Genomic DNA, 26,413 nt, shown 5'->3' on the forward strand with positions numbered 1-26,413 from the left:
TGGCCCAGCGGTCAGAGCTGCTGCCTTGTGGCTCTAACAATAAAGTGACATTAACCCTATCAGAGGGTCTGTCCTGGGACCACCATGATATTACCCTACAATCAACAGCATGAACAACAGGAAGATTGGCTGACTGGCAGGAGAGTGGGAATAAAGGTTGGCTGTCAGTGATTAGCGGTGTTCTGCAGAGATCCGTGTTCTTTTCACGTTATAAGACAATTATCTAGGTGCCAGTATTGATGGCCTTTTGGCAAAGTTTACAGACGATACAAAGGCAGGTGGAGGGACAGGTAGTGTTGAGGAAGAAGGGCTCGAACAGATTAGGAGAACAGGCACAGAAGTGGCAGATGTTATGTTGTGCAGGGAAGTGTATGGTCATGCACTTTGGTAGACAGAAGAAAGGCCAAGACTATTTTCTGAACAGGGAGAAAATTCAGAAATCAGAGGTTCAAAGGGATTTGGGAGCCCTCATACAGGACTTGCTATAGGTTAACTTGCAAGTTGAGATGGTGGCAAGGAAGACAAATGTAATGTTAGCATTCATTTCAAGAGAACCAGTTTATAAAAGCAAGGATGCAACACTGGGGCTTTATAAGGCATTGGTCGGACCGCACTTGGAGTATTGTGAGCAGCTTTGGGTCCTCTGTCTAAGAAAAAAATGTGCTAGCATTGGAGAGGCTCTAGAGGAGGTTTATGAGAATTACTCCAGGAATGAAAGGGTTAATGTATGAAGAACTTTTGATGGCTCTGGGCCTGTACCCTCTGGAGTTTAGGAGAATGAGGATGAGATCTCATTGAAACCGATCAAATATTGGAAAGCTTAATTAGCATGGATCAGGAGAGGATGTTTCCTATAGCGAGGGAGTCCATGACCAGAGGGCACAGCCTCAGAAATACAAAAAGGTCCCTTTAGAACAGAGATGAGGAAGAATTGTGTTAGCCAGAGGGAGGTGAGCCTGTGGAATTCACTGCCACAGAAGGCTGTGGAGGCCAAGTCATTGGGTATATTTAAAGCTGAGGTTGAATGGTTCTTGATTGGTAAGGGGGTCAAAGGTTCGGGGAGAAGGCAGGACAGGGGTGTTGAGAGGGATAATAAATCAGCCATGATGGAATGGCGTGGCAGTCTTGATGCGCCACATGGCCTAATTAAGCTCCTCTGTCTTATGGTCTTAAGAGTCTAACTTCACTCACAACGCTAAACTATTTATTTACATCTTTCAAGTTGTTTGGATGATTTGCTTTCCTTTGTATGTTGGTTGTTTATCTTCGTTATTTATAGTTTTTCATAAATTCTATTGTATTTCTTTAATTTTCTGCAAATGCCCAAGAATAAATGAATGTCAGTGTCATATATGGTGGCATCTGTGAACCTTGATAATAAATTTACTTTGAACTTTTAACTTTTTGAACTTGGAAATTTCACCTGTGCCCATTCATCACCACCAATTTTTATCAATGTACCATAGAAGGCATCATCCGAAGCACCACAGCTTGGTACGGCTACTGCTCTGTACAAGAGCACAGAACCCGCACAGTTGTGAACACAGCGCAGTGAACCACAAAAAGCAGCCTCCCCTCCATAGACTCCATTTACACGTCCTACTGCCTTGGGAAAACAGCCAGCATAATCAAGGATCCCTCGGACTCCAGTCATTCTCTCCTCTCCCCCCTTCCACTGGGCAGAAGGTACACAACCTTGAGAACACCTACCACCAGGCTCAAGGACAGCTCTCTATCCCGCTGTTACTGAACTCTTGAACAAAGCTCTTCTGTGATAAAGATGAACAATGTACCTCATCATGGCCCTTCTACTGTTCCTGTACCTGCACCACACGTTCCTGCACTTTCTCAGTAACTCTCACTCTATATCCTGCAGTTTCTTCCCTTTTATACCACCTCACATACCTATGTACAGAATGATCTGTCTGGATGGAGCTTAAGCAAAACCATTTCACTATATTTAGGTACATTAAAAGTTCAAAGCAAATTTATTATCAAAGTTTATATATGTCACCATGTACAGCTAATTCCAATTAATTGTGCCATCGGTTAATTGGGGCAGCCGCTTATTTGGGACAACTCTTAAAGAACAAAAACTGATTGAGGAAACAGCCGGGATTCCCTTTGTTTATTTGGGACACTATGCACTTAATTGGGACAGGAAACTTGCCGAACAAGTTTCTAACTAGCATCAATCATGTGCACTTGCGTGGCTGTTAAACACTACACTGGGTTTTTAAATAGCATCAGTTGTCTGTATTTGTCTTCAAAAAGCAGTGATTTTTGTCACTGCCAGTCGGCAAGAAATAAGCAGTAAGACAATTCAGACACGAGAAAATCTGCAGGTGCTGGAAATTCAGGCAACACACACAAAATGCTGGTGGAACGCAGCAGGCCAGGCAGCATCTATAGGAAGTAGTACAGTAAACGTTTCGGGTCAAGACCCTTCATCGGGACTAACAGAACGAAGAAGTAGTAAGAGATTTGAAAGTGGGAGGGGGAGGGGGAGACCCGAATTGACAGGAGGGGGAGGGATGAAACCAAGAGCTGGGAAGTTGTCCCCCTTCTCCAGCCTTGTATCCGTTTTGCCAATCAACTTCCCAGCTCTTGGCTTCATCCCTCCCCCTCCTGTCTTCTCCTATCATTTCGGGTCTCCCACTCCCCCTCTCAAATCTCTTACTATCTCTTTTTTCTGTCAGTCCTGACGAAGGGTCTCGACCCAAAACGTCGACTGTACTTCTCCCTATAGATGCTGCCTGGCTTGTGCGTTCCAACAGCATTTTGTGTGCGTTGCTTGAGACAATTCAGAACTGTTTTGCTCACTGCAATTTCAGGCATCGAGGCCTGGAGATGCCAGAAACAGCCAGGAGCGAAAATGAAATAATTTCACAACTTCAGCAAGTTAGGAATTATGAAGAATTTGAAGGTACCAACAATCATCTTGAATGTTACAATGAAGATGAGGATTTGGAGGATACAATTGCTGAAAGCACTGTATGAAGGCAGCTTATTATCTGAACTAGGTGTCTGAGTTGACTGTTTAATTACAGTCAAAAGAATGGATATGGATGAATTCCTCTGTTGATAACTATTAGGAACTAATACACAGTTTTATAGTATTGTAGTAGCATTAGTAGTGTTCAAAAGTTTAAATTTCAAAGTAAATTTATTATCAAAGTACATATATGTCATTATATACAGCCCCGAGATTCATTTTCTTGTGGGCAAACTCAATAAATGTAATAACCATAATAGTACCAATGAAAGACGGTACCCAACAGGGCACACTACCAGTGTGCAACAGGCCATAAATTCTGCATATACAATAAGAAATAAAAATAAACAAGCAATAAATATCGAGAACATGAGATGAAGAGTCCTTGAAAATGAGTCCATAATTTTATTTGTATTTAACTTGCTGTAAAATGTAATTTGTTACCCAGTTTGTCTTTTTTTTATATTACTTTTTAACTATTTCCATGAAACTTTGTCTAATTGGGGCAGCTGCTTAATTGGGCCAAAATGTACTGGTCCCAATGTGTCCCAGTTAACTAAAATCCACTGTACTATCTTGAGATTCATTTTCTAACAGGCATTCACAGTAAAAAGAATCAATGAAAAACTACACACAAACACTGACAACCAACGTGCAAAAGGCAATCTGTGCAAATAAAAAAAATATAGATGAATAAATAGGTAAGTAAGCAGACAATACTGAGAACATGTGTTGTAGACTCTTTGAAAGTGAGTGTATAGGTTGTGGAATCAGCTCAGTGCTGAGATGAGTGAAATTATCCACACTGGTTCAGGAGCCTGATGGTTGAGGGTAATAACTGATCCCGAAGCTGGTAGTGTGGGACCCAAGGCTCCTGTAGCTCCTTCCCGATGGCAGCAGCGAGAAGAAATAACAATGTCATATAACAATAAGCCACTGACATCTAATGGAGTGAGAAGCAAAGTTAACAGGGCAATGACACCTCACTGGGCTGGAATAGGTTCGGAATCAATGAATCAGAAAATGCTGAGAAATTAGATTAGATGTGATTCAACTTTATTGTCATTGTGCCGAGTACCGATACAAAGCCAATGAAATGCAGTAGGGTGAAATAGGGTGTGTGGTGCAGAAAAAGACAGGTGGTGTGTGATCGACTGGCCTACAAGAGAGGTTAACTGACCAAAAGGAAGTGTGACAGGATGAAGTGAAAAAGTCCAATGGAACATGTAAACGAAGAAAGGAGATGCAAATGGCATGGTAGAACTGCAATCCAAAATTCAATACCAAAATACTTCAGGGACTGGAAAGCTGACTGAAGGCAGAAAATTCTGGAGGAACACCCAGACACTATCTGTGGAGAATAAATATAGCATGTTGAGGGCTTTTCTTCAGGAATAGAAAAAGCTAGAGACTCAAACAAAAAATTTGAAGTTGTAGGAGGATGGAGGAGCAGAGAACAAAGACCAATGATATGATACCAGAGTTATTGTCACAACATTGAGAAGTTTGGATAAGTACATGGATGGGAGAGGGGTGCGGCAGGCTGTGATCCAGGTGCAGGTCAATGGGACTAGGCAGAATAGGAGATGGGGTGAAAGATTGGGTCTGTGCTGTAGTGCACCATGACTATGTGATTTAAATGATGTGAAATTTCTTGCTTGGAGGCAGTACAGGTATGTTGTAACACAAAGGAGCTGGAGGAACTCAGGCAGCTTCTATGGAGGGAAATGAACAGTCAACACTTCAGGTTCAGACCCTTCAGGACTGGAAAGAAAGAGGGGAGAAAGTCAATATGAAAAGGAAAGGGGAAGGCATAGAGCAAGACCTGGCAGGTGGATACACGTCAAGGAATATCTAGATAAAATTAGCTTTATTTGTCAGGGTATAAAAGTTCTTCCTCAGTTCCTCATTAAACCTCTTACCCCTTACAAATGTAATGCCCTGCGAAAGATTTCTACTGCAATGCTGTGAGGTATTTTTATTTTATCAGTTTTCTTTAAGAGCAGTGTGTCCTGCTAGTATGAGTGTTTTGGCTTTGGCTAAAGATAAGGAACCATGTTGTCCAACTTAGGAATGTGGTGTCAGCCAGTTGGGGTTGTCTTGGTACATGTCGTTAACTTTCTGTCCGGTAGAACATCCAGATTTCTGGAAGACAGTAGTCTGCTTTGGGTTTTTTTTGGGTGGGAGCTGCAGAGTGGGGCACAAGGGAAGGTGCCCCCAGAATGCCGTTTGAAGGAGAGTCCCCATTGTAAGAGATGCTTTGTGCATTTGAATGGCTCCAAGGAGGAAGGACCAATCCTCCTGAGAGCCAGTTTGTTCGAGAAGGTGTTCGAGGGATGTTCGGATTGTGGCGGGTGCCCTCATGCAGACCGTGGGTCCAGCGTGTGAGTAAAGCGACACACCCAGAAATGAGCTCCAACTGTGATACGCACATTTAGGCTGGTTTAACTGTGATGGGCACTTTAATTTTCTTTTCTTTTTCTGTAACTGCTTGTTAAGGTTGAAAATTTGGTAAATATATTTCTTTTGTAATTTTATGCTGGTGTTAATTTTCTGACGAATGATAACTTTGCATGGAGCAGTATTTATACAGCAATCAGACATCCCACCTTTCCTGTTTGGTTCAGCCCCAGATCATACCGACCCTAGACATATATTGTTTATGAAAGGTAGCCTTCTCAGCACTGAGCGACGTGGCTGTTAGCAGAGTTATCTAACAAACTGAGTTTGTATTCGAGCCAGGTGCACAATAAACCAACTTTCTTAAGTTATAGGCACGTCTGTTTTGGGGAAAAGCTTCTTGCTGTCTACAGTAACTACACCTCTCATTATTTTGCATATTTCCATCAAGTACCCCCCAACCCCACCCTCAGCCTCCTGTACTCCAGGGTAAACAGACCCAGCTTATCCAGTGTCTGTCCATGACTAAGATGCTCCATCACAGGCAACATCCTGGCAAATCTCCTCTGCGCCCTCTGCAGTGCAGTCATGTTCTTTTTATAATGTTTAAACTTGGAAATGAAGGCACGAGGATGACCGGCTGCCAAAGATGAGTGCAGTAACACTCGCTTGTGAGGAGGGCACAAAAAGATGCCTGAGGAATAGACTAACCTTTGCTCCCCATTGTATCTTGAGGTCTTGCACTTCCTGCAGGTGCTGCCTCCTCTGGTGTTCGATAGCAATCTCTGCTTCGATGCTCAGATTGGCACGCTGGTCTCCCGGCAAAGCCTTATCTGTTCAGAAAATAAAAACCAACCAGGTGAGCAGAAGTAGAGAGAAAAATCAAACAGAGAATACAGGGCGTGTTCAGTGGACGAGTAAGCACCTGCGGCAGGAGGAGTGCGAAGACGTAGAGGTACGAAAGCGGATCTTAAACTGCAGAGGGTCGGGGGCAGGGGTTAAGTGCAGCGACCAGAAGGCAAGGGCTGCGGTGGGGTGGTATGTAAGAGCTCGTCTGCCGAAGGGAGAGGGGTGGGAGGGAAAAACAGGTGGCAGCATTCCTCTACGCACACCTTGATGCACTGGCAGACCAAAGGCAGGCAACGTTTGATGGACATCCTTCCTTCCTTCAGCCAGGTGACCTACACCGCACATAATCATCTCACGCACAATCTCAACAGCATCAGGCATCATCAACCTCATTCCCCGTGTACACTTACGTGCATTGGGAACTTGCTGTGGTGTGTTGTTCAGGGCACAACGTACAACAACAAAAAACAACATTCAACAATTATATAAAAAAAATAAAAATAACGAATTTGCACAGAAATTTAAAAGCTGATAAAGTTAGAGATTAAAGTACAGATATGGAATAAAGTGTGCATAAATACATGAACACCAGCATGCATTTACAATGTAAACAGAATTATAAAAATTAACAGAATTAAAGTGTTTATATCTTTACCGTTGTAACTTGACGTCCCAACTTCTATACCAAGTGCCCTGACCAGCCAAGGCCAGCATGCCGAATGCCCTCTTCAGTATTCCTACTTTACTAATACCATTCAGCTTCTCCGTTCTACAACACTCTTCACAGCCCTGCAGCTTGCCATACAAACGCTGTCCTGGATTAACTTCCCAAAATGTTCTTGTCATCCCCGTTTAAAAATAATTTCCCATCTCCCATTTAGCACAGAAATGAGGCAAAATTTTACTGTCAGAAGACGGCGAGTCTTTGGAACTGCCTTCCTCAAAGGATAGTGGGGTCGAGCCTGGATATTTTTAAGGCATAGCTAGGAAAATATTTGATCAGCAAGGGAGTGAGATTTTAAGGAGGGTTGAGGTTACAAGCCATGATCTCATTGGATGCTGGAAAAGACGAGGGAACAAGTGGTCCACTGGTGCCCTTCATCAAGCTCCTTCGCCCCATTCGCCACTACAGGCCGGACTTCCTGGCGGCCACCCAGTTTAAATTCTGCTCCTCATTCCAACGTGTCAGGTCGTGGCCTCCTCTGCTGCCACAACGAGGCCACTCTCAGGTTGGAGGAGCAGCACCTCACGTTCCATCTGGAACCTCCAACCTGACGGCATGAACATCGATTCCACTAATTTCTCAGCCCTCCCCATTCTCTTTGTTTTTGCTTTCTCCATTCTGGCCTCCCTCAAACCCCTTCTCTTCTCACCTTCCTCTGGTTCACCTCATCTTTCCCCTCCTTCCATGGTCTACTGTCCTCTCCTATCAGATTCTTTCTTCTCCAGCCCTTCATCTCCTCTACCTATCCCCTCTCAGATTCTCACTTCATCCCAGCTTCCCCCTCACCTGACTTCACCTATCACCTACCAGCTTGTAACTTCTTAGCCTCCCCCCCACCTTCTTATTCTGGCTTCTGCCCCCTTCCTTTCCAGTCCTGATGAAGGGTCTTGGCCCAAGACATTGACTGCTCATTCCCTGTTCCATAGATGCTGCCTATTCGCCTGTTCCTCAAGCATTTTGTGTGTATTTTCTCCGGATTTCCAGCATTGGCAGAATCTCACATTGATGTACTACTGTTCTCTAGTTGTCTGCTCACACATTCTTGTTACTGGAATACACTTCTCCCCAATCCATTTGCACCTTTAGAAATCTCATGCAACTTTCCTGATGTTATTCTGTAGTAAGAATTGCTGATGTTGTCATTTCTGATTGGTTTGTATCAAGATATGAGGGGTGATTGATAAGTTTGTGCCCTAAGGTAGAAGGAGTCAATTTTAGAAAACCTAGCACATTTACTTTTCAACATAGTTCCCTCCTACATTTACACACTTAGTCCAGCAGTTGTGGAGCATACGGATTTTGAACCTCCAGAAAGTGTCCACAGCAGAGGTGATTGATAAGTTTGTGGCCTAAGGAAGAAGGAGATGAATAATACAGCTCTCGTTACATGCACTTGCAGTTCAACTCTTTGAGTGATTATGCAGAAAGTTTGAGGTTAATAACTCATCAGTTAATAATTCATCGGGGTGATTGATACGTTCATGGCCAAAGGTAGAAAAAGATGAGTTATTAACTTCAAACTTTCTGTATAATCACTCAAAGAGTTGACCTGCATGTGCACGTAACTAGAGCTAAGTAACTCATCTCCATCTACCTTAGGCCACGAACGTATCAATCACCCCTGCTGTGGACACTTTTTGGAGATCCAAGATCCGTATGCTCCATGACCGCTGGACTGTGTGTGTAAATGTAGGAGGGGACTATGTTGAAAAATAAATGTGCTAGGTTTTCTAAAATTGGCTCCTTCTACCTTAGGCCACAAACTTCTCAATTACCCCTCGTACAGTGAAAAACTTTGTTTTGAATGGCCAGTAAGACCATTCCAAACATAAGTATATCAATGTTGTACAAGGGCAAAACAATAACAAAATGCAGAATGTATTCTTAATCTGATAGATTGAGAGTCAAGAGCCCGTCTTATCATACAAGAGGTCCATTTGATAACCTTATTACCACGGTCCTTGAGCGCCCTTTCAGGATTTTGTATCTTTTGCCTGGAAGGAGCAGAATACAAAGAGACTGTGCGGGCTGGGTGGGGTCCTAGTGTAGGCAGAGTCCATGGAGGGGAGGCTAGCTTCCGTGACGGTTTGGTTTGGGCGCAGCTCACTGTTAGACATGTCTTCACTTACCAGGATCAGCAACACAGCCGGTGACCCAGTCGGCAGCTGGCGTCGAAATGGAATTCTTATTATCACTGCCCGAATAGCGGTGCTTCCCGACGTGCAGCTGGGAGCAGAGCGCCTCCATTTCAGACCTCAGCTCGTCGTTGTGGTCACGTAACTCCTGGGGAAATGAATGCAGGAAACTGAAAGTGGCAGGAGTGGCGATAAACCGCAGCCCATCCACAATAGAGAGGGAGCCGCTTAATTCCTGCATCAGTCACTCTGAGAACTGCACTACTCCACGTGACTGGAGATTCATTCTATGGGCATTGTCTGTGTTATAAAACCAGTTTCCACCCACGGCTGCCGGCAGTGTCAGGCTGTGTTCTGAACACCCTGGCTCCTGGTGTTTGGGCTCCAATGCAGAGACTCACCCTTGACCATCCATCTGACTAACCTGCCAGCATGAACTGTGTAGCACACAGAACAAAAACAACCGAGCAAGGTTCCGCTGAATTCATCTGTCCGCATGGCGACAAATTTGGCCATGAGTGAGTCATAGACATACAATTACAACAGTCTCATCTCACAACTATCAAACCACCTATCAGAACAGACTGAACTTCTTACACTTTGGCAATGGGATCTTGCAGTCTGAATTGGACTAGTGGTGATGAGTATTTCTAGACCACAGCAGGAACACCTTCTCCTTGAACGGAAACACAAAATGGGTGATGTCGATTTGGCAATGCAGTCTGTGCCTCTACACAATTGGCACATACATCACGTGGGCACCAATTTGTGTTTTATAGACACACTGGGGAGAATCCACACCCCCCAACAGACTTTTAATCTGATTCACCGCATTGGACCATTTGACTTGATAAAATACAGAGGTGGTGGAGACAGGTCTACACAGATATATGCATTTAGAGTCTCTGGCACCATTTCTACCTTAAAACAGAATCATAACACACAGGAGGTGGCCAACAAGATCTCCATGGCAACTCAGCAGACAAATCTGTGGAGACAAATAAACAGTCGACACCATCGGTTGTCGTTTCTTTCCAGTCCTGACAAAGGGCATCAGCCCATAATGTCAACTGTTTATTCCTTTCTATAGATGCTGCCCGGCCTGCTGAGTTCTTCCAGCATGTTGTGTGTGGTGCCCTGGATTTCCAAGATCTGCGGAATCTCGTGTTTAAGATCTCCATGGTAACTCTTTGAAAGTCACACATTTAGTCTCGTTTCCTTTGTTGGATAAAGCATTAACAAGCAGGTGTACCCTTCCAACTGAATGATGTCAAATCCATTAAAAAAACCTTACCCAAGATAGCAACCCCTTATCCAACTACTTCTCACAGCGGTACCCAAACATTAATGTCAACAAAGCAATATCTTCCACATTTCATCCGGACAACCGACTAACCAAGCTTAAACTTAATATCAAACTAAATGACAAACATCTGCCCAAAGATCCGCACCCAAAGTACCTGGGAGTCACATTAGATCAAACTCTCTCATACAAGATCCACCTTGCAAAGAAACTGAAATCCAGAACAGCCACGATCAGGAAGTTAGCAAGAACCAAATGGGCTGCTAACCAGTCAGTCCTAAGAACATCTAGCCTGGCACCAGGTTTCTCGTGCACCCACCTGGGAGAGAAGTGCTCACACGAACATCATCAATACACAGCTCCATACTTCTCAAGAGCCCTAAAATCCACACCTTTCCAATGGCTCCCAACAATGAGCAGAAAAGCACCCCCAGAGATCCATAGAAAAGCAGCTTCAGCAAAATTCTACAAGCGTATCCAAAATATTTCCAACAAAATTCCAGTTTGTAAACTCATCGAAAATGCTCCTCCAACTTCCCAACTCAAATCCCGATAAACTTTCTACAACTTGAAGAACCTCGATACCTATGATGAACACACTGAGTGGTGCCAATAAGTGGCACCCCCCACCCCAGCGGAGATCTGATCGACAACCCCACCTCATTCCTCCTGGGCTTTACTACAGCTACCAGAAAAAGCTGGACAGCCGCAAATAGACTCAGAAGTCGACAAGCCAAAATAGTGCAAACACTACACCGATGGGGCGCCCAACAAACCCCAACTTGCCCCTGTGGTGCCCCAACCCAGGACATCCTCCACCTGGTCCAAACACGCCTTCTTACCAATATTCGATATGGCTTTGCCGCGGTCCATCAATGCGGCCGCGAGCTGGAGGAGTGGCTTGACAAACAACAATTAAAAGTGTGAAGAGAAAAACACCTACCATACAAAACAACAACCCAGTAAAGTGGGCACTGGGTGTATTTTCCTGGCCCCAAGGAGAAGGATCCTGGATTATCTAAACTCAGAACAGCACCAGAAAGTGCCGAAGTTACAACACTTTTCCAGGTCATTCAAGACCCAGGTACTCAGCAAACTGGGCTGCAATGCATACCACTTACAGAAAGGACCACATCATACACCCAGACTCATCTGGCATCAACCATCCACGAGGAACTTTATAAGAACAGGACGAAAACGCAGGAAAGTTATTACTGTGACAAGAATAACACATAAATTAAGATGTTAGCTGGCCTGGGCTGGCACCAGTGGGATCAGCAGTTGGTCTGCCACCTGTCTTCAGAAGAAAGAGAGATAAGGAAAACAATGGAGCAGCATTTGGAGATGTTAATGAAGGGACAGGAGAGTGTAACGGAAGGAGAGCTGTCAAGATCGGCTCCCCCCTTTGAACCCTGAACTGTTTGAAGTGATGGACAGGCGATACTCCAGCAGGGGGATAAAAAGGGACAGGTTCGCTAAGGCAAGACACACGACACCACGAGGTAACGAGACCCTGGAAGCGGTGCGTCTCCCACAAGTCGGTGGGAAGTTTTGGACGGCTGGTCGCGGGACAAGCCATAGACGTACGGGGTGGAAAGGCACGATCGGCGGGAACCTGGTGTGTGTCCACCCTTGCCTGGGTGCCAGGTTCACCGCAGAGAAACGATCGTATCTGGAAACGGAGGGGGTCACGGTCAGTGACCTCAGATGACATCACAAAGGGCTCGCCCGAAAGCTGACTGCGAAGGTCTGTGTGGAAGCCGTTTGAATATTCATTCGTTTTGCTCTCTCTCTCTCCTTCCCCCCATTGTCCATCTCCCATGGCAGCGATTACTGCAAACTGAACTGAACTAAATTGAACTGAACTTTGCGTCACTTTGAAACTGGTCATTTACCCCGAGACAACGATAGAGCTTGATTGATCCTGTTATCTTAATTCTGTGTACATGTATGTTTATCATTGCTGAACTGTTGCATTTATTATCCTTTTGATTAGAGTACTGTGTTGCTTGTTTCTTTAATAAAACTTTCTTAGTTCTAGTAATCCAGACTCCAACTGAGTGATCCATTTCTGTTGGTTTGGCAACCCAGTTACAGGGTACGTAACATTACACACTGGAGTAATAGAACAGATGAAGCAAGAAAGCCAAGTTGTGAAATTTGATGTTTAGTGGCAGCAGTAGAATGCAGTATATAAGAAATATATAATATACCTATCATTAAATTAAATAAGAAGTGCAAACAGAGAGAGTAAAAAAAATAGTGAGGTTGATTCATTGTCCATTCAGAAATCTGATGGCGGAGAGGAAGAAACTGTTCCTGAAACATTGAGTCTGCGTTCTCAGGCTCCTGTACCCCCTCTCTGATGGTAGCAATGAGAAGGCAGCATGCTGGGGACACTGTTCTGATTAACAGCTGAAGCAAAACTTTCAATAATATATTAGTCTAAAAAAAACCAATTAGTCATCAATGCTTGAAGCCACACTGCAATTACAGAAAGATTTTAGCACCGACGAGCTTGCATTTAACATAGCAATACTCCAAAGTTCACTCATGTCAATTCATAATTAACATCTAAGATTTCAAGAGGCAGGCAAAAAGAGAATCTTGCAGCATTAGTCTGTTCTATAGCTAACACTGGAATTAATACATTAATCAGATATTATTTATTCTACCACCTCTTCCTGCGCACTTTCCAGCCACTGAATGCAATAATTCAACTGAGACATCCATTGATTTTAAACTACACACTGACAAATAATCTACACTCAGTGGCCACTTTATCAGGTACTCCTCCTTGTTAATGCAATCATGTGGCAGCAACTCAACACATAAAAGGATGCAGACACGGTCAAGAGGTTCAGTTGTTGTTCAGATCAAACATCAGAATGGGGAAGACATGTGATTGAAGTGACTTTGACTGTGGAATGATTGTTGGTGGTTTGAGTGTCTCAGAAACTGCCGATCACCTGGGATTTTCACACACAACAATCTCTAGAGTTTACATAGAGTGGCGCGAAAAGTAAAAAAAAAATGTCCAGTGAGTGCCAGTTCTCTCAGTGAAAATGCCTTGCTAATGAGAGAGGTTGGAGGAGAATGGGCAGACTGGTTCAAGCTTACAAGAAGGTAACAGTAACTCAGATAACCACGCATTACAACAGAGGTGTGGAGAAGAGCATCTCTGGACGTTCAATATGTTGATCCTTGAAGTGGTTAGTCTACAGCAGCAGAAGATCACGAACATACAATCAGTGGTTATTTTATTAGGTACAGCAGGTATCTAATAACATGGCCACAGAGTGTAATTGGGTCCATTCCCTGATGGTGACCTTTAAAGTTAATTTCTTGCATAAAAATTCAGAGGGATTATATGCACAGGACATTCTGCAATAATTGGAAATCCAGAGCAACGCAGTCAAAACGCTGAAAGAACTCAGGAGGTCCAGAGGTTCGACGGAGGGGAATAAACAGTTAACATTTCAGGCTGAGGCCCTTCACGTGGGCTGGAATGGGGTCTGAAGCCAGAATGAGGGGAAAACAAATACAAGCTGGCAGGTGAAAGGTGAAAATGGGATTATGCCCTGCTGGGACATCCGGTTTGTCAAGCCAAGGAGAGTTCACTTTATAGTTTATCACAGGTTTGCTAAGTTTACCTTTGAGTCTCAGCATTTAAATTGCAGAAGGACGATGAAAAGTAGGGAAAAATAAGACTACTTTAAGAGGTAAACCAGACAAGATCTGACTCCATGCAGAAAATAATGATTTATTGTATGCTCACCTTCACCCTCTAGTAACTCCAAAGGTAGGCAGTAGAATAAAAGAGAGTGAACAAAGTCAGTACAAGTCTCTGGTTGAATTGGTCCTTACTTTATCCAGACAGGAAGCAAGAGAGGCTTGGCAACAACAGGGAACGATTTCCACACACCACGGAAATATTCAGCCCACTAACACACTCGGTATTTCTTAAAGGAGTTTTAATTATAAAATGTGCAGGGAGGTCAGATCTTACCAACATCAAAACAGTCAAACTGATAAACCAAACCCTTCTTGACAGACTACACTTTGCCTAACTAGGAGGATCAGACTTGAACACTGCTAGTTTCGGCCAACAATTTACTTGCATTTATTAAGTACCTGCATTTATTTTCTAATATGGTGATGCAATATGTTTGCTCAGAGCCTATCAGAGCTGGAAACAGTGAGTTAAGAGCACAAGATATAGAAGCAGGAATTTCAAAGCAGCAGACTTAGAATTCTATCTCAGCTGTGCTTTCTCTTCCTATTCTAACATCCTTGAATGTGCTATTGAAATCCCTGCCCATTTTATCAGCTGCTCCTTCAACCCTTCCGATCAGGTCTCTAACCCACCACAGCACTCAAGTGCTCTGTGACAAAAGTTGACACAGCCACAATTGCCGCAGAGTATGTCTGTACTTTTCAACCTAACACGGTATCTCCATGTCCCGACCCCTTTACGAGCCGTTGCTGAACACCACGTCCTGCTCCTATTACTTGCAAGGTCTTCACTTCCCACTAGCTCGTCTTACCCTTCAGATTCCCTCCTTCCCTCTCCTTCACTGTGAGCTTCAGTAGGATCACTGAACACAAGCATTTGTTTTGATGCTTATCGAAGGCTCACGGTTCTCTCTCCTGTTCCCTTCCACCAACACCCTCAGCTCCCCTCCTGTCACACTCTGTGTTCCACACCAGTTATTGGGGAATAAGTCAAAAATTCTTCCTAAGCTCAAATCCATGAGCTTCGGTTTCTGCAACACGTATGGACTGTGAGCCAGCAACTCCACCTCTCTCCTTGAACACTGTTGGGGACTGGCCTGTGTCCAAGCTAGGCTTCATCCAGGATGAAGACAGTAACGGAACCACCTCCGTGTCGTAAGTGGTGTCCAACCATGGCCTCAGCTCATTCATTGGTGACACTTCTTCCCTGCTATAGTCACCACTGCACGTCAGTACTAAACAGATCTCCTGACCCTCTGCACGTCAGTCCTACACAGATCTCCTGACCCTCTGCACGTCAATCCTGTACAGATCCCCTGGACACCCTCTCCACGTCAGTCCTATATAGATCTCCTGACCCTCTGCAAGTCAGTCCTATACAGATCTCCTGACCCTCTGCACGTCAGTCCTATACAGATCTCCTGACCCTCTGCATGTCAGTCATATACAGATCTCCTGACCCTCTGCACGTCAGTCCTATACAGATCTCCTGACCCTCTGCACGTCAGTCCTATACAGATATCCTGACCTTCTGCACATCAGTCCTATACAGATCCCCTGGACACCCTCTGCACGTCGGTACCATACAGGTCTCCTGGTCACCCAATCTCCACCAACCAGGAATGTAATGACCCAATCCAAACTGCCCAAGCCTCCAGTGATTTAAGGTGAGAGGGGTAACTATTTCCACTCAGTGGGTGGTGACATGTGGAACAGGCTGCCAGAGGAAGTGGTTGAGGCAGTTCAATAGAATCAGCTACCAGCACTGGGATGGGTAGCTGCAGAGGGATATGGGCTGAAGGCTGGAAATTGAGACTGGATGGATGGGCACTGTGGTTGGCATGGACTCGTTTGACCAAAGGGCCACTGCACTGTGAGTCTACAATGAGGCAGGTTGGGAGATCAAGAGTTCGTGTTTTAGTGTAAGAGAGCTCTGTTCAAGACTCTGAGAACAGTGGGATGATGGGAGCTCTCCTCGAGCCTGGTGGTTCATATGCTCTCATGCTTTTAGATCTCCTGCCCAATGGGAGAGGGGAAGAGAAGATCGAGCAGTGTGGGAGGAATCTCGGTGTACGTGCTGCTTTCCTGAGGGAGCAGGAAGTAAATGGAGTTGGTCGGAGGGAAGGCTGATTTGCGTGGGCTACGCTCACGACTCTCTGAAATTTCTTGTGGTCCTGGGCAGATCTGTCGCTATACCAACCACTGCTTTCTACGGTGCATCTATAAAAACCAGTGAGAGTCGTCAGGGGACAATGCCATCCGTTTTCAGACTTTCATGCATCCCTCCACATCGACGATGCTCCCAGTATCCCACACCACTCCAATCCTGGCCTCCCTGATTTTGACTGTTGCATCTGCCAAGTTTCAAGATCAAGAAAGATTCATTCTATTTGTCACACGTACACCGAAACAGGAAGTGAAATGCATCGCTTGTGTCAAATCCACCCAGAGAGGATTGTGCTGGGCAGCCCGCAGGTGTCGCTATGCTCCCGGCACCAAGGTAGCTTGCCAACAACTCACCCGTCCTAACTCTATGTCCTGGTGATGTGGGAGGAAACTGGAGCACCCGGAGGAAACCCACATGGTTATGGGAAGAACGTACAAACTCTGTACAGGCAGCAGTGGGAATTGAGCCCCTGTCGATGATCACTGACGTTGTAAACGCATCACGGTAATCACTTACCGTGACTGCCCTTGCTTCCCTCTCTATGCTTCTCCTTTCCCCGTTACACTGAGCGCCGATCCCTTTGGCCAACCCTCCCAGCACCTCCCCGACACGGGCTCACATGTGTCCAACACCTACCCTGCACTGTTGCTCGTACGCCACGATAATCTCCGCAAAACGCTCCTCTTGTCCCAGGAGCTCCAAGTTCGGATGATCCAGGGCTCCAAGCTGCAGGGTGGGGTAGGGAGCAGAGGGATAGGATGGACGGGAAAGGGAAAAGCGCATTAGACAAAGCACAGAAGAGGTGTTCCAGTGGTCCCATGATCTATTGTTGGCAGTTTGAACCCAGAAAAACACCAGTTCATCCTGCCACTTGGTACTAATTGAACTCATGGAATAATACAGCACGGAAACAGGCCCTTCAGCCCAACTCATCCAGGCTAGCCCTGGTGCCCAACAAGCCAGTCCCCATTTGCCCACGTCCCTCTAAACAGCCCGTATCCGCATGCTTCGATTGGCGGTCCTGCCAAACCCCTGAGACCTTGGAGCAAAAACCTGCACACATTGGAAATCAGAAAGCAAAAACACTGGAAACTCTCGGCAAGGCAGGGGGGGAGAGAGAAACATGTGTGTCCTCTCACAATTCCAGCCTTAATAAAGGGTCCTCGATTCATCCCCCATGGACGCTGCCCAACCTGCTGAGAGTCTCCTGTGTTCTGATTCTCCTCCCAATCGGAGTGTGGCAGGTTGACCCTGTGAACAGAATCAGTGGTGCAGGGGTAGGGATCACATGACCAGCTTGCGTGTGCACTTATGATGTCACTTCCTCTCCTTCCAACACGCAAATTGCCAGGCCTGCCAACCCATAAAGGACACAGCAGAGAAACATCACTGGGATTCCCTGGGTCAACTATCTGAGTAGATGAAGGATTTGATAAATGTTGTGAATGCTTTTAAAACCTCAGGATCAATTTCCATCCCCTTTTAATTGTCTACCCGTTCCTGTGAATAATTATATCGGCACGCGACTTCCACAATATTTCTTCCCCATTAAATCTCAGACTGAACCCGAGGTCAGTCCTTCGTGGTCTCACACAGACAAAGCCACCCTGCCTTCGCCAGTCCAGAGACACTGAGAAATTCTGGAGAGCTAGATTGCTTCCCGAAGCAAATGACTAAAGATTAAAGATTTGCTTTATTTGTTACATAATCTTCAAAACATCGAAACATACAGTGAAACACGTCGCTTGCATCAAATCAAATCAAAAGCCCAGTGTCTATAAATCCAAGTCCAAGTCTGCTGGAGGCCAAAGAAGACAGCCTGCCCTGGGGTTAGATGAAAGTCTACATGCGCGGATGGGAGGGAAGAACGGGTGGGGTTTTGCTCTGGTTGTTTTGGTGCTTGCTGTGTCCTGTGTCGTTCTGCTGAGCAATGTGGGCTTGCTTTGTTGGTGCGGAATGTGAGACAACACTTGCGGGCTGCCCCCAGAACCCCCTCAGGCGTGTGTGTGGGTTGTTGATGCAAACGATGCATTTCACTGTACGCCAACCTTGACCTTCACCAGCTACAGGAGCTAAGGAGAAGGTGGTCAGGCAGAAGTCTAGCTGTGGCCACCAACACGACTCCCTCATGTTCACTGCCCAGCCGAGGACCAATATCTGAATGAAGGATGAGGGGACAGCGGCTTCAAAAATACATTCCACGGTGCCTTAGAAGCAGAACAGATTGGTGACCAATATGTGTAAAATGGTGTGCGGTCATATCAACCAATCGATGCAATTCGAGCAGAGTCCGATGGAGTTGTCTACGAGATGTTGGGATGGATTGTCCTCATGTTCCACCTCCACACAGGCCCTCAGGCAAGCACACACACAGTCCTGCTCCTATTCGTGGAATTTTAATATTTCTTTATTAATATTTATGTTTAATAATTAATGCAGTGTGCATCTATCTGAGTACATAATGTTTCTCAGGAACACAGGAGTCCCTCAAACCTGCCCCACGCACCCACCTTTCCCCCCATATTCCACATGGCTGGGGCTAGATTACGCTAGACGCAATGCCTCTTCCGTGGCTGTTCCCAATAACCCTTAATTCTTCGGTCTTTCCAATATTTGTTCATCTCCTGGATATTAGACGTGGATTCCCTGAATGGAGAACGCCTGTGTGTGACTTTGCTTAACGGGGGGAGGCTGATACACGGGCGGTCACCACACGGTCCTTGACAGATTGGGGTCAGGGTCCGGTGGCGTGGAGTGCAGGATGACCGGTGAGTCTTCACTGCTGCAGCCTTCCTCCGCCTTCACTGCCGTTGTGACGTGCCACCATCTTCCACCAGCTCCACCGTTGAGGCCCTGGTTGACCGCTCTTTGTCTGGGATCTCCTCACCACCACGGGTGACCCCGGCTAAACTCCAGACACAATCGCACTTGGGATCTCAGGAAGTAACAAGTCTCTCTACCGCAACAAGGAGACGATCCTCGGACAAGCCGTCAGGACACGGGGAAGGCAACGCAGCCACACCAGTCAGCAGAAAGAGTATGCAGCGAGACTCCTGGACACTGAAGAGAGGGAGAACAAGTCTCCAAGAGTTAAATGGCAGTGCAAATCAGAATGTCTTTAGGTGGTGTATCCCGGAAGCTGAGGTTCAAGGGAGTTGGTTTGAATTCATTTGCCCCAGGGGTGGGGATCAGGCCCATCAACAATGTGAGGACTCTCAGGTTTGAATTTGCAGCCTGCAAACACAGTCCCGAATTCATGGACCCATCTACAATCCAGGAGATTTTGAAGATACAATAAACTTGGCCAGTTAAAGAGGGAAAAAACACCTCCCTCCCCCCCCCATTCCGAATCTGCTACAGCCACCCACCAACACACGTGACAACCCCACAAAGCCAGCACAGTGGCACAGCTGATAAAACCTCTGCTCACTGGTCCAGTGACACGGTTTCAGTCCTGACCCCTGCAGTTTGCATGTTCTTCCTGTGCTTTGGGGTTTCTTCCAGGTGATTGAGTTCCCTCCCATATCCCCAGGACGATGGTGTCAGCAAGATCATCGGCTGCTGCAATTTGCCCCTACCCTGCTGGTTAGAGGTAGAACCTGGGGGGTGGGATAGGGTTTAGTTGATGGTAATGTATTTATTGTAGGATTGATATCAATGGATGTTTGACGATTAGCACGATGGGCTGAAGGGCCTTTCTATGCTGTACCTCTCAATGACCCTCAATAGCCCCCTCACCAACAGGAAGGGTCCCACCCAAATCTGAGCAAGGAGTAAGTACTTGCTTTGTCTCTCAACATGTAGTCAAGGTCCTTCTGCAACCTGCTGACTAACTTCTCAGACTCAGCCAACTTCTCCACCGTTTCCGTCAGTTCCTTCTGCAGCCGCTTGCTCTCCTGTTGAAGAGGAAAGCTTTCATTGAATAACGATGTACAAATTATTTGCCCACCAGGGCTCAATTTGTAACCCTCTCAACTCCAAGTCAATTGGTAATTGGTTTATTATTGTCCCATGTACTGCGATACAGTGAAAAACTGTTTTACGTTCAATCCATACAGATCAACTCATCCCATCAGCACATCGAGATGAAGCAATGACAGAATGCAGAATACATCAGTTATGGAGAAAATTCAGTGCAGGCAGACATTTAGGTGCAAGGCCATACAAAGGGAGATCTTGAGGTCAAGGGTACATCTTATCATATAAGAGGTCTGTTTAAAAATGATGTCATAGAGTACAACGTCACAGAAACAGGCCCTTCAGCCCATCTAGTCCACGCCAACCTGACCTTCTGTCTAGTCCCATCGATCTACACCTGGACCATAGTTCTCCATACCCCTCCCTTCTAAGTACCTGTCCAAGCTTCTCCTAAATATTACAATTGAACTTGCAACTACCATTTCCACTGGCCGCACTCACGTCTCCCTCCGAGTGAAGGAGATCCCCCTCAACTACTTGACCTTTCACCTTAAACCTGTGACCTCCAGTTCTGGCATCACCCAACCTGAGGGCATTAGCAGAATAGAAGCTACCCTGGAACCTTGACCTAGGGGTTGAAGTTCCACCCCCGAAATCTGAGCACTCTCTCCAGGCTGACCATTCACATGCCAAACCACAGGAGTGCTGTACCGTCAGAGGCCATTTTTTTTTTAAAGAGGTGACATTGAGGGCCATGCTCCCCCTAAGCTGCCATGATTCAAGGAAAAGTAAAAGAGCTGAAGTTGCCATCTCGGTCATAACTTACCCTTCAGTTTATAAGGAACATTTAGTACGTAGTGGGTGTTAAATAAATACAAACATTCCAACCTTGTGCTTTGAATGAGAGTGAAACAAGAGTTATTCAGTTCAAAGTAAAATTATTCTCAAAGTTTATGTATTTATAACCGGAGATTCATTTTCTTTTGGGCTCGTTCATTATGTGTAGTGTCATATGAAATAGGTGATTGTGGTCTTTTCACGACCTTGATTATTCTTGGCCAAATTTTCTACAGAAGTGGTTTGCCATTGCCATTTTCTGGGCAGTGTCTTTACAAGACGGGTGACCCCAGCCATTATCCATGCTTTTCAGAGATTGTCTGCCTGGCGTCAGTGGTCGCATAGCCAGGACTTGTGAATCTGCACCAGCTGCTCATACGACCATCCACCACCTCCTCCCATAGCTTCATGTGACCCTGATTGGGGGGGCTAGGCAGGTGCTACACCTTGCCCAAGGGTAACCTGCAGGTTAGCGGAGGGAAGGAGCACCTTACACCTCCTTTGGTAGAGATGCATCTCCACCCCACCACCCATATTCTTGTGAGCATACTCAATAACAGAATCAATGAAAGACCATACCCAACAAGATGGACCAACATCCAATGTTTCCCTGGGTTTCCCCTGCATCCACTTACTATCACCCAGGTTTGCTATTATGTTCCTGGATCAATTTTAACCACTGCTCTACTCCTGAATATCAGCCATGTGTCCTTCTTTCCTGCTCCCTGTTTATCTCCATCCCCAATCCCTGTCAAAACAAGGGGCTCACTGATCTACTCCTGCTGCCCTTCACTCATGTTCTAACAAGAAAGGCACAATATACACTAAGTGGGCCACTTTATTATGTACACCTGCTCGTTAATGCAAATATCTAATCAGCCAATCATGTGACAGCAACTCAATGCATAAAAGCACGCCGACATGGTCAAAAGATTCAGATGTTGCTCAGACCAAACAATGAAATGGGGAAGAAAGTGATCTGACAGTGGAATAATTGCTGGTGCCAGATGGGGTGGTTTGAGTATCTCAGGAATTGCTGGTCTCCTGGGATTTTCACATACAACAGTCACTAAAGTTTACCGAGAATGGTGTGAGAAACAAAAAATCCATTTCAGTGAGCAGTAGTTCTGCGGGCAAAGACACCTTGTTAGTGAGAGAGGTTGGAGGAGAATGGTCAGACTGGTTCAAGCTGACAGGAAGGTGACAGTAACTCAAATAACCACACATTACAACAGTGGTGTGCAGAAGAGCATCTCTGAATGCACAACATGGCAAACCTTGACGTGGATGGGCTATAGGAGCAACAGACAACGAACATACAATTAGTGGCCACTTTATTAGGTACAAAACCTGGTCTTTGCCAGCTAGAGGAGAAAAGAAACTGAATGAAATAAAAACTACCCCTTTCCTTCGGAGTGCGGCATACCTTCATTGCCAGGCTCAGCTTCTCCCGGGAAGAGATCTCATCCGATCGGAGGGAGTCCAGCTCCCGCTCCAATTCTGCTTTCTGCATGTTCATCTGCTGTACAATCAGCTCCTGAGCCTTGTCCATCTGAATCTTGGCTGCTGCCATCCTCTCCTTGTACCCTTGGTCCAAGTGCCTGAGGCAGGTGTTCGGAAGGGAGAGGCAAATTTGGGAAGGGCGGGAGAAAAAGCCAGGAAACTGCTTACTGCGATTGACAAGTATGTTGCAAGGCCTGGTTGAACATCTCAGAAACCCCAGCATTAAAGGCATGCTTGGTAGAGAAACTACTAGAACATTAAAGAGTTCAGGAGATGAAAATATATTTTAAAAAGTCACTTCCTCAGAGAGCAAAGCGAGTCCCTCTGGAGTTTAGCCGTCTGGTGATTCGCTCCTGGTAGGATCACTCATTGTCGTAAGGTCGGGGGGGACAGCATCAACCAAGACCCGAATGGTGGAGCTGGTGGATGACGATGACACATCACAACGGCTGTGAAGATGGAGGAAGGATGCAGCGGTGAAGGGTCACCAGTTGTCTTCTGCTCCATCCACGGGACCCTGACCCCTGACCCCCATCTGTCAAGGACCAGGTGGTGGCCGCCCATATATCAGCACCCCCCACGTTAAACAAAGTCACACGCAGGCGTTCTCCATTAGAGGAGCCCACCGCTTAACCTCCAGGAGATGGACAAATATTTGAAAGGTCGCAGAGTTAAGGGTTGTTGGGAACAAGCACAGAAGAGGAAATGAGGCCAGTGTGGATGAGGGAACACAGCGGGGAGGCAGATCTGAGGGATGCATATGTTTCAATGAAAGATTACATACTCTGATGGCACACAGCAGCACACCACAATCATCATTAAAAAATAAATATAAATAAAGAGATATTGGCCCATGGAATTAAAATGCCGCAGACAGGGAGAGGGACTGGCTGTGAAGGCCTGTGTGGAGGTGGAACAGAGCGAGTGGCGGTGAGTATGAAAGGAACAGAGGTTGTTGGCCAGGGTGGGGGACCGAGGGTCGGGACCTTCCGTGACTGACTGGGGCTGAAGTAATAAACTGGGACTATTGCACCAGTTGGGGAATTACGTCCTGCACGTGTGTAAGACGAAGATCTCCGCCCCCTTGGTTGAACAGGGGCCTGTCAGGACCCAGTTTTTGTGATGCTACTCGGTTCCGGTGGGCACACGGCTGAATATTTGGTGGGTGATGGAAGTGTGCTACCTGAGCAGCGGGCGACAGAAGGCTCTGCGGCTGCTGGGCGCTGACCTTCTACTCTGCCTCTACGCCGGAACAGGAGTGGGAAGTCAAACTGAAATGGGAGGCAACCAGGAGGTTGTGAATTTTACAGCAAACAGAGTGCAAGTGCTGAACAAAAAGATCCCCCAGTCTACGTCGGGTCTCACCGATGTAGAGGAGGCCACACTGGGAGCACCAGATAAAGTACACAACTCCAACACATTCGCAGGTGAAGTGGTGCCTGGCCTGGAAAGATTGTTTCAGGCCCTGAATAGGGGTGAGAGAGCTGGTGTAGGGGCAGGTGCAGCACTTAACACACTTGCAAGGATAAGTGCCGGGAGGGAGATTTGTAGGGAGGGGCGAATGGACAAGGCTGTCATATAGAGTGTGATCCCGGCAGAAAGCAGAGAGTGGGGGTGAGGGCAAGATATGTTTGGTGGTAGGACCCCGTTGAAGAAGGAGGAAGTTGTGGAGAATGGTGTGTTGAATGCAGAGGCTCACGGGGTGGTAGGTAGGACAAGAGGAACTCTCACTGGAAAAGGAGGAGATGCGGGTGAGGGCAGCACCAATGTTGGTGGAAGGGAAAATGGTATCCTTGGGAAAAGAAGACATCATGGATGTTCAGGAACAGAAAGCCTCATCCTGAGAACAGGTGTGATGGAGATGGAGGAACTAAGAGATGTAAATCGCATTTCTACCGCTCACAGGGTGTAGGCACGTTCTCAGGTCATCTCGTTACCGGGGGATGGACCCCTCACGTCACAGTTCCACTCGGCTTCAGTGGCCTCTGGCTTCAGTCCCCCACCAACGGCACCCCAGACCCTGCTCCCCTTGCTGGGCCCACTACTGGGACCCTCCCCTCTGCCCCCCCACACTCAACCCTCATCCTGAACTCTACCCATCCCCGTTGGTATCATCAGGGCCTGCTCCACCTGCCAGGCCCACTGCAGGGACTCTCCCTCTGCCCTCCCTCACACTCCTTTGTCCCTTGTCCCAAACTCTACCCATCCCTGTCAGTACCTGCTCCCCAACGCCCCCCCCAACAGGCCTGCTACGGGGACCCCCAGCCCTTTCATTTTAAAAAAAAACTACAAATGGTTATTCACTCACAAAAGTGCATACAATAATCAAGAGTTCACAAAACTGTTAATAATTTCAAATTCAAATATGATTACCATCATCTACAAAACACTCACTTCCACCATTCTCAGAAATCTCCCACGGTGCCCATAGCTTTCTCTCTAGCGTCACCCGGGCACCGATGTAACCCCAGAAGACATGCATGGCAAAGCCCCTGACGGCCCACAACAGGACCCATGAATGGACGGCCTGGCCAGACCCAAGGGCAAGACGACCAGGACCACAGCACCTTCACCCTCTTCCCTTCCACCCTCCCTCACTCTATTCCCACCCTCCCTCACTCTATTCCCCCCCCACCCTCACTCACTCCACCCCCCCCACCCTGCCCAAGTCACAGCTGAGTCCCTGACTCCTCTGTCTCCAGCATAGCCCGTTGTTTTCTCTTCCTCAGATGCAGCCTGACCTGCTGAGTGTTTCCAGCTTTTCCAACTATTGTAAGAGGAATTGAGTGTTAGAGGCACTGGGGAAAGACCCCCAAACCCCTCCCCTCTGACGAACAAGCAGTACAGGTGGCTTCACAGGTCCCCAAAATGGCTAGCATTACCCATTCCTGATTTCCCCAAAGAGCCAACAGCATTCTTTATAGGAACCTGTCAATGAACAGATTCAGATTTATCACAGGCTGTGAACCTTCCATGGACTCGTGGAATTGCAGTCCGGATGTGGTACTCAAGTCCAGCCATCTGAAAGTGCTTTCCCACAGTTAGCTGTCTTCACCACCAACAAGGGCAGCCAAGTGCAAATCACCCTTCCCTTCAAGTCGCATGCTGTCCCACCCAGGGCAGCCCTCGGCTTGCCTAAGCTGCTCTTGGGTAGTGATTCTAGAGTTTGCAATGGGGTGGCATGGACAGGACAACTTCAGTACAAGGGCAGAGATGGTTTTGAAAAGATCCACTACCTCAACAATGGCAGGAAAGGTTAGACAACAAACACCGGTTTTATCAGTTAAACCCAGACACAAAAATAAGTTCTTTTTACTGCACACAGAATAAACGTCAGCAGTGCTCGTAAGAAGAGGACATAATACTTAGAGCGATTCTACATCTCCCACTGACTTGAGTTTGGTCTCATTCAGCAACTCAATGGTGGCATATCGATCATCGACCTCTTTGGCCAGCTGCTCATTTCGCTTCTCCGCTCGATCCAAGTCCATTCTCAATTTGTCTCTTTCCTTGTACATCTGCTGGATCTGCCCCCTGCAAAATAAAATCAGATTCATCAGCCCCGTCCTTCATTCAACACAACTCCAGATTTAATGACGTCACGCAGATTTGAATGTACGTGAGTGCTAAGTATTCCAATCATAATTTGCATGCTTGTTAGATGAGAAATTAATTTTTCATAATATAATGGTATAATGTCTGTAGCATTATATTGTTGGATATTTAACTAATAGTTTATATGCACTTTATGTCAACTTGTATATCTAGAGAATAGTTTTTATTATCTGTGAATATTATTGTGTTGTTATTTTGGGGAATCTGTCCTGGGCCCAGTACACAATTATGA

The 26,413-nt window shown here is 46.3% G+C and overlaps 1 protein-coding gene across 2 annotated transcripts in view; it reads right to left on the minus strand.

The window, feature by feature from the left end:
- The window catches only part of ninl (ninein-like), a 114,307-nt gene that overhangs the window by 22,018 nt on the left and 65,876 nt on the right, over positions 1–26,413 (minus strand). For both annotated transcript variants that reach the window (XM_063056336.1, XM_063056335.1), the window contains exons 10-15: positions 25,960–26,100; positions 22,490–22,664; positions 20,094–20,204; positions 16,945–17,034; positions 9,098–9,251; positions 6,107–6,228 (exon numbers count right to left, since the gene is read on the minus strand). In XM_063056336.1, coding sequence (XP_062912406.1) covers positions 6,107–6,228; positions 9,098–9,251; positions 16,945–17,034; positions 20,094–20,204; positions 22,490–22,664; positions 25,960–26,100 — 793 coding nt within the window. The remainder of the gene's footprint in view (positions 1–6,106; positions 6,229–9,097; positions 9,252–16,944; positions 17,035–20,093; positions 20,205–22,489; positions 22,665–25,959; positions 26,101–26,413) is intronic.

Source organism: Mobula hypostoma, chromosome 8, assembly GCF_963921235.1.
Source record: "Mobula hypostoma chromosome 8, sMobHyp1.1, whole genome shotgun sequence".
NCBI lineage: Eukaryota > Metazoa > Chordata > Chondrichthyes > Myliobatiformes > Myliobatidae > Mobula > Mobula hypostoma.